The sequence below is a fragment of the Callionymus lyra genome, chromosome 12 (assembly GCF_982586985.1).
Source record: "Callionymus lyra chromosome 12, fCalLyr1.hap1.1, whole genome shotgun sequence".
Taxonomy (NCBI): Eukaryota; Metazoa; Chordata; class Actinopteri; order Syngnathiformes; family Callionymidae; genus Callionymus; species Callionymus lyra.
In genome coordinates this window covers 22,168,909-22,181,563 of record NC_141829.1, presented here as the reverse complement: position 1 = coordinate 22,181,563, position 12,655 = coordinate 22,168,909, and the positions used below count along the sequence as shown (strand labels likewise).

Sequence of the window (12,655 nt, the reverse complement as noted above, 5' to 3'; positions counted from 1 at the left end):
ACAGACAGACAGACAGACAGACAGACAGACAGACAGACAGACAGACAGACAGACAGACAGACAGACAGACAGACAGACGGACAGACGGATGGAAGGAGAGAATGAAAGACAAAAGTGTGAAACGGTGATACTTGTAAATATAATCCAGATGAATCCTGCATCAGAATAATCTGAGCAGTTTCCCACTGAGGGATTACAGACAGAGGAACCTACCACAGAGACACTTTGGACATAATTTAAATCATTTTACTTCTTCATCTTGAAAACCTGCACGAAATATACATAAACTCCATGAAGCCATGAATAAATTAAAGAATACAAAACTAAATGTTTGAGCTAAAACAAAGACGAATACAGAAGAAAAAAAAACCCTGTTTCACAGCGTGTCACAAAAACAATGGAACGTATGTACAAACGCAGAAGACCTTCTGTCCACACCACACGAGGAATAATTTAAATTAAATAACAAATAACGACATTCTTTTGTACAACGTGACGTGTCATATTTGGTTGTTGAGTGTTGCTTCGGGTCGTAAACAAACACTTGCTGCTACAAACAAAGATCTCACGTGAAATCAAAAAAAAAAAAGGGACGCAGCCAAAAGAACCAGAGACCCTCAGGTCTGTCCGCTGAGACGTGTTTTGTCGAGGCCCCTCGAGCCGGGATCAGGAGCCTCGCGCTCGGCTGAGGCCACACTCAAGGGTCGGTGCCGGGCTCAGTTTCTACTGCTCGAGGTCCAAAAGTGTTTTTACATGAGCTGTGACTGTTGCATAGACTCCTGGTGTGCGGTCGGGTACCACGACGTGTAGCTGGGGATGTAGGAGCCGCTGGTTCCGACGGAAGTCTTCACGGACGTCGGCGAGCTCCACACGGGGGCCAGTGTCGGGGAGCCGCCGCTGGAGAGTCCGCGGCCGCCGGCCAGAGCTCCGGCGTCCACGGTCCCGCCTCCCTGCTTCATCAGCTTCTTGAACTTCGACCGTTTGTTCTGGAACCAGATCTTCACCTGCAGGAAATGGAGCAACACAAACTTTATTTAAAACCAATATTTAAACAAACACGTCATTCAATGATATTCCGTCACACTTGACAACAGCATCAGAAAATAAATAAAGGCTTTTTAAAACCATAACAAATGTGGCGAAATTTAAAATTCGCCAACAAGAAAAAACAAATAAACTATAATAGAAACATTGTAAATCATTACACAAACAGCACATTTAAAACATGTATATAAAGCAAATCCGTACATTCAAATAATATGATTTACACTTCTTTCTTTTGAGAGAAATAATACAAAAGTTTAGAATAATACAATAACAAACATAAACATAATATCAGTATACAGTTTCAAATCGACATTGTACTTATTGAAAACAAAATAAAAACAATAATGATGAGAAATTGCTATCTTGTCAAATTGAATGGATGACACATTACACTAATAAAAACAACAACAACTAATGGAGTGTATGATAAAAAACATTAATCCATTCATGATAAAAACAATTACGATATTTTTTATACATATAATTCAACGGTGTTAATGGATTGGAAAAATAAAAACGTGGCAATTGTCTTTAATAATAATATATAATAATTTGTGTGTTTAAACCCCAAAAAGCTATACATATAAATATATAAATTATAAAGTAATGTGTATTTTGTATTGTGTTAAGTAGACATTAAAATGACGTCATATGGTAATTTTCTTGTTCTTTGTGCATCTGGTTAATGATTCTAAATAATACTGCACAATCGGTATCATAACATCAAATAGAAATAGAAATATATATATTTATTTAGCTGTGTGGTCATAATGTAAATACCTACATATATATATTTCATTTTAATTATATATACAGTACAAGGCTGTTTGTTAAATTATTAATAATAATAGTATTGTGTTTTTTTCTTATCATAGTTAAAATCATAAGTAGTGTAGTAATGGCGTTATTGGTTGATGTAGATCATTAAATATTAATACCGGGTTTTATATCAAACATGACAGTTAACAATAATCAACACCTCATGTTGTGAACAAGCGTCCGTTTTTAAATGAATTTTCTCACTTTGACTTCATAAGTTGAAAGGTCTTGCTGCCTCTGTGAGCCAATGAAAGTCAGTAGGACTAGTCAGCCTATAAAACAAAAACTGTATATCAAAATAAAATTATGACTGATGTCCCAATAGCAGACAACTCACGGTGTTGTGACGTCATACATGCTGTCACCGCCTTCAGCTAATTTAACAATATTGATGTGCATAATTAATTAAAAACAATATAATATCTATTGATTTAGACCAAAATGAGTAAATTGTTTGTGCCAAATTATTTGATTATTTTCCTTAAATATTCATATGAACTCAAAATCAATTATATCAATTTTGACAATGAGTTGATTTCTAAAATGGTCGCGTAAATCAATAAGAGATGAATATATGAGTTAATATTTTAGTTTTAGACTATCTAAAATATTAGTTAATTTTAATTATTATTTTTTTTACTTAAAACGATGAAAAATAAATATATATAAATAGTTTTAGTTTTAATAATTTATCGATAGGTCTTTACTAATAAACTGTAATATCAAACTTGACATTTATTTTTGTATTTATATTTTATCTCGACGTTAGATCGCGTTATGACAATGAGAAAAATAAACAATGTTGTTTATTGAATCATGCTTTCTATCGTAAATATACTGAAACACATTTATTAAGCCGCATGTTAATCTGGTTTTAGCAAATTCGAGAGATCTTTCTCGCTGGAAGGAGGACTTGCCTGAGTCTGGGTGAGGCCCAGAGAAGCCGCCAGCTCTGCTCTCTCAGGCAGCGCCAGATACTGTGTTTGCTGGAACCTCCTGTTGAGCGCCTGGAGCTGCAAGCTGGAGTAGATGGTCCTGGGCTTCCTGATCTTCTTCCCCTTGCCGTTGAACCGAACCTCTCCTCCTTCCACCACCGTGTTCTTCTCTACTTCTGGCGCTGAGAGAGGACGACGCAGACAGGGAGGTATTTACAGACCTTTTTTTTTTTAGGAATAATTACACTTAATTGCAAACATTATTTAAAGCGTTGCGCAATAAATAATTGCCATCTGCGGCGCAGACAGATTTCAGATCTCTTACCTGGTTCTTCTAGTCGGGTCTGGGAGAGAGTCGAGCTGTTCTGGTAGCTCTGGACGGAACTGAGATATGGGCTGGTGGCGTGGCTGCCCACCGAGTTGACGTATGGGTAAGCCAGGGATCTCGGGAAGGACGAGGCTGGACTGTAGTTGTCGTGCTGACCGTGGCCCGTGGAGTGTAAACAGTGCATGGGGTAGTGTCCGTGGGTCATGGAGGAAGGAGACATTTGCTGACTCGGGGGTCCAAACTCCATGAAAACGGGCTTTCCTGAGGCAGGGCTATTAAGACTTTCTGGAATCGCAGTCATTGTCATCTCTTCTGGCGGTCCACGGGCTTTTGTTGTCGTATGATCTCAGTGAAGGACGGGTCCCAATTTAAGCCGAACTGCTTTTTTCTCTTTCCATTCATAAGAAAATGTAGTTTGTTCCGGTGAAAAGTCCCAGGTATGATGCTGTGGACCGAGACAAACTCTCTCAAAGGTTTGAATCTCGGACTCATGAATATACATGACAGACGCTCGCTGATTGGTCCGCGCGCTCCACGGTGGAAGCCGATTGGCGAGGCAGAGGTTCGGTCCGAACATCCTGATGGAAAACCACAAAACCTCAGAGTCCTCCATGATGATGCTTTATTAATGTTTGTTATTAGTGGTCACAGTTGTTGTTTTTTTGTCAATGTCAGCTTACCTTGGTGGACAAAAATATAACTCACGAGGTTCAAATGAAAACTATATATATATTTTTTATAAATCTTCATTTTAATTGTTGCACTTTTTATCGTTCGAAATTATGTTACATTACATCCTTATATAAATTCACATTTTTAATATTATTAAAAGGAGAAACGAGTCCGTATTGTACAACACAACACAATAAATATATAAGCGTATTAGAATTCAACAATTTTCTAATACAACAAAAAACATTTTATGGCAAAAACGCGAATATATTTAAAATAATGCTTTATAACAAAATGAGTTGATCTGGCAATGAGCATTTATCTGAGCAAATATTATTGTACTGTAAATCGTACAGTTTGTTATCACTGATGTTCTGTAGTAGTCGTAGCAACAGTAACATCATCATTATTATCATCATTATCATCACATCATATGTTCAATTCTCTATTCTAATAACAGACGTCACAATCCATAATGTTAAGATCAACAGCATCTTAAAAATGAACTATTTATGAAACATTCTTCATTTTCTTTATTGCCCAAATTGTTTTTAATCTAAACATCACATTTTTCTCGGTTATTTATCAAATAGGAGCCATTCATATTAATATCTTCAGATGAATGTAATTTATGAATTGTTGTGTTTTTATTTTTATTATTTAAATAAGTTTACTATAACTTTGTCTCTAAAAACAACAAGCCTTTCGTATTTAAAATGTTTTAATATTGATATTGATAAAGTGCTTTCTCTGAGGTATTAAAGTGTATTTTGAAGATGACTTTGCTTTTAAAGTATAGAACATGTATTTAAAACGCTGTCAACGCCATTCAATTTCATAAAAAAAAACGACAAAACACCTTGAGCTTGTTTTAGTGTTGTTTAAAAGACTTCCATTTACATCTCAGAGACAAAAATAGAATTGTTTTTTTATTTTACAACAACATGAGTCAACGTTATCACCTTGAATATTTGATTATATTATTAATAATTTTGACAACCTATTGATCAAAATAGGACGGACTTACTTTTGCGCGCATGAAGAAAATGTATCCAAAGTCCCCAGGTTCAGAAGGCATCCCCAGGATGGATTTTTTGTTATAAAAGAAAAAGTCCAGAAGGTGTTTTGTTTTTATCGCTGCAGAAGCTCCATATCCGAGAGTGGATCTGCTCAGTCCCACAACCAGAGCCTCAAATTAAACGCGCTTAAATTCCGTCGCCGTGATTATCAGTGTAATTACATAATTGAAGCCAAAAACAGAACTTGCAAATGTGTTAAACAGAGAGAGAGCCGCCGCTGACACCAACCTGCGTGTGAGCCACGGCAGGATTTAAAGATTTCTGTGAAATATTGGGCTATAGCTGGTGCCTTGTCCCCCTAAAATAGGCCAATTTCAAGTGATTTCTCTAGAATTACGTTTGAGAAAAAAAATGCTTCAAGATTTCCTCTATCAACGACAATGATAATGGTAGTACAACCAATAATTATCATCTTCCAGAACACAGAACAGATTTTTATGGGTACTTGGTGGGTGCGACTGATAACTGTCATTATTTTCCCACGATTATAGTATCTGCAAACTGGAACGCGCCTGTGAGCACGACCATTAACAGAATAGAGGCTGAATTTGTTCAGAAAATGTAAAATAATACCAGGGACATAATATCAATAATGATTAGACGCCCTTTTTCTTTGGTTGCAATTCATCCCTGAAGAGGCCATCTTCTCTCTCTCTCTGACGGATACGTATGTTTTCAATTATTGTTGCCAGTTTAATGCAAGTAAATATGTGAAGTCGTTGAGTAGAGTCAGAAGCACTTTTTATTTCTAATTTGACTGCAGCTCAGCGTGAGGAGGGCAGCTGAGGCCGAGGTGGTGGTGGGGCTCTAAAAATAAAGTCCTCCATGCATGGATGAAGCTGGGAGGCAGACTCATTAGGATGAAGTATCTCTGTGGCTGAGGGGGTTTAAACACCTGCTGCTCTCCACCTGAGGGTGAGTGCAGAGGTGGAGCGACGCAGAGATGTCACTGATGGAGGAATCCCCCCTTTTCTCCACCATGCCAACCTCTCACAGCATCATTTGTGCTGGTGATGTAGCACAGGCTTTGATAGATAACCTGTGTAAATCACGGTGGTCAAGTTGCTTTATTTGTGATGCGTTTTAAAGTGATAACGCGGGATTATTGACACCGGAAGTCCCGCTCGAAAACGGACATGTAAATAATTTCAAAATTTATTTCTGAGCTTTACATAATAATTCTCCTTTTGTAAAGCAATTTAGAATTATAAATGATTTTTTTTAAAAACTAAATGAATCAATTGTATTAGTTTTTAAAAAAAAAATAAAGTTTATTGTACGTGATGATGGCGGATGTGACGCAACGAGCGCAGCAGATATTAAGCGCTATGGATTTGTATTAATTTAGCTGGTCGTTTATATATATATATATATATATTAAAGTTTCTGGAATGATGAAATAGATTTAATTTAATTTATAACCTCTAATTCCCCCCACAGCACTATATACATGAAATTACTGTAACTTTCCACACTTTCCATTTTACACACTTTCTGTAAAACGTCAATTGTATTTTTATTCATGTTTAATATTAAATTTATGGATGTTTCATGTTTCCAATTCTGAACAGAAAAAAAATCCTAATTAGCGGAACCCTTCACTAACATTTGCAATAAAATAATTCTAATTCCGATTCAAGTATCAAATACTTGCAGCCCATTTATTTTTGTCTTTTCATTTGAGGCCTCGGCTACGACTAGTCAACACATTAGATATATTCTCCTTGTTATTTTATTGTATTATTTAAATTAAAACAAGAACACAAAAAAAGACATAACTTAATAGATCAGGAAAATGTATCTGAAGCACCTGTTAGCATCACTGGAAACAGCAGAATATGATCCCAGCAGTTTAAGTCAAATGGGGAATAAACATCGTTGTAATATTCAAGCAAGCTTGGTTTCAAAAATACATTAAAACAGTCACTCGACCTGAACTAAGAGCTGAAAAATTACCTTGATTCAACGTCTATTTCATGTTTAATGAGGCAGCAGAAATTGATTTATTTGGCAAGAGTGTAGCATAATGGAAGTGTACAATGATTACCGTTAACAACATGTTCATGTACTGCAGACGGAATGTTGAGCGTTTTTTTTTTATGCAGCAATATTCATGGCAATATTGAGGCCCCTTGAATGTTAAACATTTCAATCAGTGTTTGCTTCGTTACTCATCCCCCTTTCTTGTGGTTTATGACAAATCTTCTCAGGATTAAAAGATTAATAAAACACATGTTATTGGGACTTTAAATTGGTCTTTTCGTTGCCAAAAGACATTTCAAACTCTTTTGTGTTCTCTCCACAGAATGCCGGGGTCAGTGTGGAAAAGCCTTCAGTAAACTGGTAGAAATGCTGTCCCCATTTTCGCAGCAGCAGGGGTCAGGCCATGGCAGCAAGCATCCGACCAGCCGTAAATTGGCTGCAAAATGACCAATTACCCGAGTGAGGGCTGTGGGGGAGAGAAGCCCAGGAAAAATATGGCTTTTACTTAATTCAGCTTAACTGTAAAAGAAACTCGTGTCACACTGACGCCTTGTCCAAGTGAAGATCTGAAGGCTGAGAAATACCTTTTATAGCTAAACATTGTTGTTGTTGTATTAAATTCTATAATGTTTAAAACCAACATATGAGTCATTAAAAAAAAAGGATATGTTAAATGTCTAACATGTGTGTCGTATTGCATTAATTCCCAGGCAAATAAAAAAAACATGCAAATTCGCCAATTAAGTCATTTGCCTGTGGAGAGGCGGGATGCTTGATGTTCAGCTGCCACTGTGCCTTTAGTCTGAAACCTCTTTTTAGTTTTTGTTAAGAGTTAAGTCTCCAACAAAGACAGAGAGGAGGTCAGCACTCAGCCAACACCTGAATACGCCTCTCTTTTTTTGTGCTCCCCTTGATCCTCGCGGTCCGTGCCTGTCATTAGTCTTAATGATGGAAAATTGTCATGTTGATACAAGTCTTGCTCTCCCCCTCTCTTGTCGTCGAAGGTGGAAGCTCTATTTGTAACAAAGTTCTTTGTGACTAAAAGCCACGGACGACGCATTTGCCGGCTCAGAGAAAAAAAGCTGTATATGCTCTTTCCATAGTTGGGATAATTATTCCTACTGTGACCTTAATGATTTGCTCTGTTCATCCTAAATCTCGTCCACGAGCCAGACCCTCAGTGGAGCCCTGTGTCAGGAAATATGAAAAACCATTCATGTAATGAAACCATTTTGGCTGATGGAAAAAAAGAGGCTACTCAAGCTGCACTTGCTACAAAGACGGCTCAATTATATGAGTAATTGTGATGATTTTCCATCCATTCACAGCTTTCTCTGAAAGGTAAAAACACAGATGCTGAAAGGGAAATTACTTGGACAATGTATAATCGGTGGATTGGTCACAACAGGGAAAAAAAAGATGACTATAAGAAAGTGTAGCTCTATAAATAGGTATGTCAATGCGGGCCACATAAATACACCGGCAGAGACATAAACAAACAGCGGTAGCCCGGCAAACCCATGTGAATAATAGAACAAATGACCACAAGAAAGAACAAACACTAAGTAGATATGCAGCTGCCACAAAATTAAAGCCCCTCGCTGCTTTCATGAAAAATGCTCCCCCATTCTTGGCTATCACTTGTTGTTCTTTGACAGGAAAAGGATAATTACCTCTCTCAGAGGCAGGAGGACTGACATGCCCTTTAGACTTTGCCATGAATGTAGAAGCCCGACTGAAAGCTGGAGGAATAATTTCTTGCTCTCTGCCTTCCCTTTATGTTGAAGAGCATGTTTTGTTCTGAAGAAGTACAGAGATGACAGTATTACAGAGTGCATTAAACCACCACTGTAAATACGGCATCTCCGTGTCCATCAGCTTCTCTGCTCGTGGGAGGAAAGAAAGTCGGAAAAATGCATTAAAACTTCAATTCCATCTTGCTGGGAGACAAGATAGCGAGATATGCATCACTTTTCTTTTCCTCGGTGGGTGTTGGATTCAATTTTTTTCTCTCGACTGCAAGAACAAGAAGCTGCCTTCTGTCTGACGCGAGTGTGATTTTGTGGCGAAAAAAACATGATTGTATTCTGTTGGAAATGTACATCTGCATATAAATTGCCAATCGAATGAGTTCCCTTTGTCTTGTTATTGAGCTCACACGTTTGTGGTGCATAAAAGAAATGCTCCCTCGTGGGGACCTTAAAAAAGACGAACAGGAAGTTGAATACGTAAGGATGTTTTTTTGCTGATATTTACTGAAAATAACTGCGAAAGCAACCCAGATCAAGACCTGTATGTTAAAGTGCTTTTTGTGCGAACATCTCTTTGACGTTTTCTACTTCTTTGTTACGACGAGAAAGGTAAGTTGGAACAGTATGAAAAGCAGACAACATTTATATATCAAATATAAGGCGACAAATTTTAGAAAAATAACCAAATCAGAATGGGAGACCAGATAAAAAACAACTGTCGTAGGAGGACATGGGGCCAAATAAGCTTATAGAAGAAAACGATGGAGAAAATGATCAATTAAAAGAAGAATCTAAAGATTTAAATAAAAAATATAAATAAATAGAAGAGCAAAAGCAAAACAGGAAATGATGTATAAAATAAGATTAAAAGAAACTGACAAAATAAGGGTAAACTCAACTACGGTGCATGACTTTAAGCAACTCTTAGCACTGAAAGAGAAAAATACAATAAGGATGAAAAAATAAGGCTTAAAGGCAGTAAATAATTAGATAAACATGGGTCATAAGATACATATTTAAGACTACAGACGAAGATAAGAGCGAAGGTATAGGTGATATATTGGGTGCAAGAAGAAATAAAGTTGAATAATATCAGGCTCTAAATGACAAGATAAGAGAAAAGATGGAGCACAAAGAGAAGTTCATTATTCACTCAACACAGCGGATGGATGGACAACCTTCTGAGGGATGAAACCCAGGACCCACCTTGGTGATACAACATTATCAGAGCAACTTAGCAGACTTTAAACACATTAAATGACCACATCTTATTTACTAACTTACACCAGGATCACAATTATTCACAAGGATACGAGAAACAACTGTCAAAAGAAATTCCTCAGTTAAAAGCAGCCATGTTTAGGGGCTACATGCTAGATAGTTTATTTAGTTAACTCTTCCTAAACATTAAACAATTAAAAATATATATTTTTTCAAACAGAAAAAAAGCATTAACGAGATTAAGTGGAAAGGTCTTAGAGGTAACATTTTGGGATTCATCATAGATGAACAAACATCATGGAAAAGGGAAATACTTGATAATAAATCTAAAGTGGTGAAAATTAGGTTTATTATAAATAAGTTCAACAACTGCTTAATTATAAGAGCATTTAGCAACATCATATTGCTTGTTAGTTCTTTCAAGTATTATTTAGGTAGAATTAAAACACAAATTAATTTTTAGTACGGACACGATTTTTGAAACAGCCTGAATTAATAGAGGGACGAACACTGTTGGTAATGTACTTAATGCTACTGAAAAACCTACCCAGTGTGACGGTCTTCAAAGCAAAAACTGAACCTACAAAATACTTCAGAGAAGTATCAAAACTGATGAATTTGGAAATATACACAAGGGGAAACATGCATTTACAGATTGGTTCAAGGCAAAATAAGATTAGATAATGTATTAAATTATAATAAAATATAACAGAAGTATTGATATATAATAATAAATTGTGCACATACTGCTCACATGACATAGATAATGTTTAAATGATAAACATCTTGGTCACATGACACACATACACTATGAAAGGACGCATATAAAGTCAGCATTATGTAACATAAATAATAAATAAAATACATTCAAGAGTAAAGTAAAGTTCAGTGAAATAAAAAAGTATGAAAAAGGGGCCAAAATATTAAGAACTCAACAAAACAATTAGTTAAATTATTTGACATTTTCTTGATTACAGTTAAACATTTTTTGTTTACAGTAGAAAATTGTTTTTATAACAGTTATTTGTTACAGACTAAAAAATGAAAATGTGTTTGCTTATATGTTTATGATGCAGGCATAAGGAAAATGTGTACGAGTCGAAGTGTAAAAGATGTATAAACTATACTGAAGCTTGTGTAAATGACAAGATGAGATTGCAACAAATATCAAATAAATTAAAATTGAATTAAAGACTGGCCTTTGGGCCTTGAGTTTCTACACAGTTTGTCTTGCTATTGTTTTGTTTTTTCTTATTTCCACATTTGTTTTAATTACCTGTGGCATATGAAGCGTTTATTGTGTTATAGTAAAGATTTCTTAAACCCCCCCTAAACGACCCATTCAGGCATTCATCATCAGCCGCCACAGACATAAATTAAAATCATGTCCTCCCGCCACAACAAAAGCTGTTTTCGGTGTCCCACTTCCAACACACGTGTAGCTGCTGACCCTGCTGCTCTGCAATCTGGAATAAATCTTGGAAGAGAAGCTGAGCGTCATTACAGCCTTGCAGCTCAAAGACTTTTATCACACTCAAATAATGTGTTTCTTTCACAAACCATGTCATCACTTTCAAACCCCCAATAACTTGTCCGATGTGTGTTACCAGGCCACCGCGGGCCCCTGGTCCCACCGGATCGTGCCTCCTGTGAGGAGGAGACGCCGCGTTCTCCCTCTGCCAGCCTATACTCAGAAGAGGCGAAGACGCCCTCAAACCTCCAATCTCAATTCCAGCTCATGCTCCCCCGCTGGGCACTTCCTGACAGCCTCGACAAACGTTTTCAAGTTGACAAGTCTTCACGTTTAAGAGTCCGGGATTGCAGCTATTATGATTAGTGTTGACTTCAAGTTAACGATTTGAATGTTTTGTTCACAATAAAGATTATTATGAGAGTTTATTTGACCACTTTTAAGCACTCGCTCTGAGATTTATTCTCACGACTGTTTGAAACCTGAACAGAAAAGTCGAATTTATAAAACACAAATCACTAATAAATCAAATTATATTTGTGAGATGACTAGTGTTGCTATTTTTCATATGATTTCATGAAAACTCGAGTTGTATAACCTTTGATTTCCTTTGACATGAAAAAATCAAAATAAAATTATATTATTGATTACACTGTATGTTGTCTTTTTATCGAGTCATGAATTTCCTCCTCGAGGGAGGTATACACTTTCTCTGTGCCTTCCTAGTCCCATAACGCAGGTAGCAAAAATGGAGGGCCACGATCTGGTGCTGGTAACACAACAATTTCAATATATATATCACCTGACTTTTTCCAAAAAAATACCTTGTCTGCCATCAGAACAAGTTGAGAGAATGTGCATTATGCCGAGAAACAAGCTCAGGCCTTACAATGATGATGACTTGTATTCTTCATCCTTTTTATACTTTATACTTTTTATACTTTATACTTTTTATTTACCTGTGAAAATAATCTCTACATGAAACTGTGGTGCAAAAATGGTTAAGAACCTTTGCCATAGTGTTCTCGTAACTATCCTTAACCAACTGATTAAATCGAAATTTTTATACCAGATAAAACTGGTCTGTTTCAAGAAATTCATTCAAGGTAAATGACACTTGAGCATTCATCATTCACGCGCAAACAAAACATGAAATAAATGGACAGACAAAGCCCACGTTGTTCAAAACCCAGAAGGATACTTCTTGAAAGTCCTTGGATGTCCATGTGAATGTACACCAATCAGCCATATGACCTCTGCTGACATTTGGAATCATTACGGCCACTTGAGTCTCTGGAATAGGCTGAAGGAGAGAAAAAAGGACATTAGTTTTTCTTACATCGCATTTC

The 12,655-nt window shown here is 36.6% G+C and overlaps 1 protein-coding gene across 1 annotated transcript; it reads right to left on the bottom strand.

Moving 5' to 3' along the window:
* Window positions 1–230: 230 nt before the first annotated feature.
* Window positions 231–5,333, bottom strand: dlx1a (distal-less homeobox 1a). The gene is made up of 4 exons (XM_087804083.1): window positions 4,829–5,333; window positions 3,127–3,707; window positions 2,784–2,983; window positions 231–1,004 (listed from the first exon to the last, which is right to left on the bottom strand). Exons 2-4 carry the CDS (start codon window positions 3,434–3,436, stop codon window positions 750–752), a joined length of 765 nt encoding a protein of 254 aa, XP_087660209.1. The 5' UTR covers window positions 3,437–3,707; window positions 4,829–5,333; the 3' UTR covers window positions 231–749.
* Window positions 5,334–12,655: the final 7,322 nt, after the last annotated feature.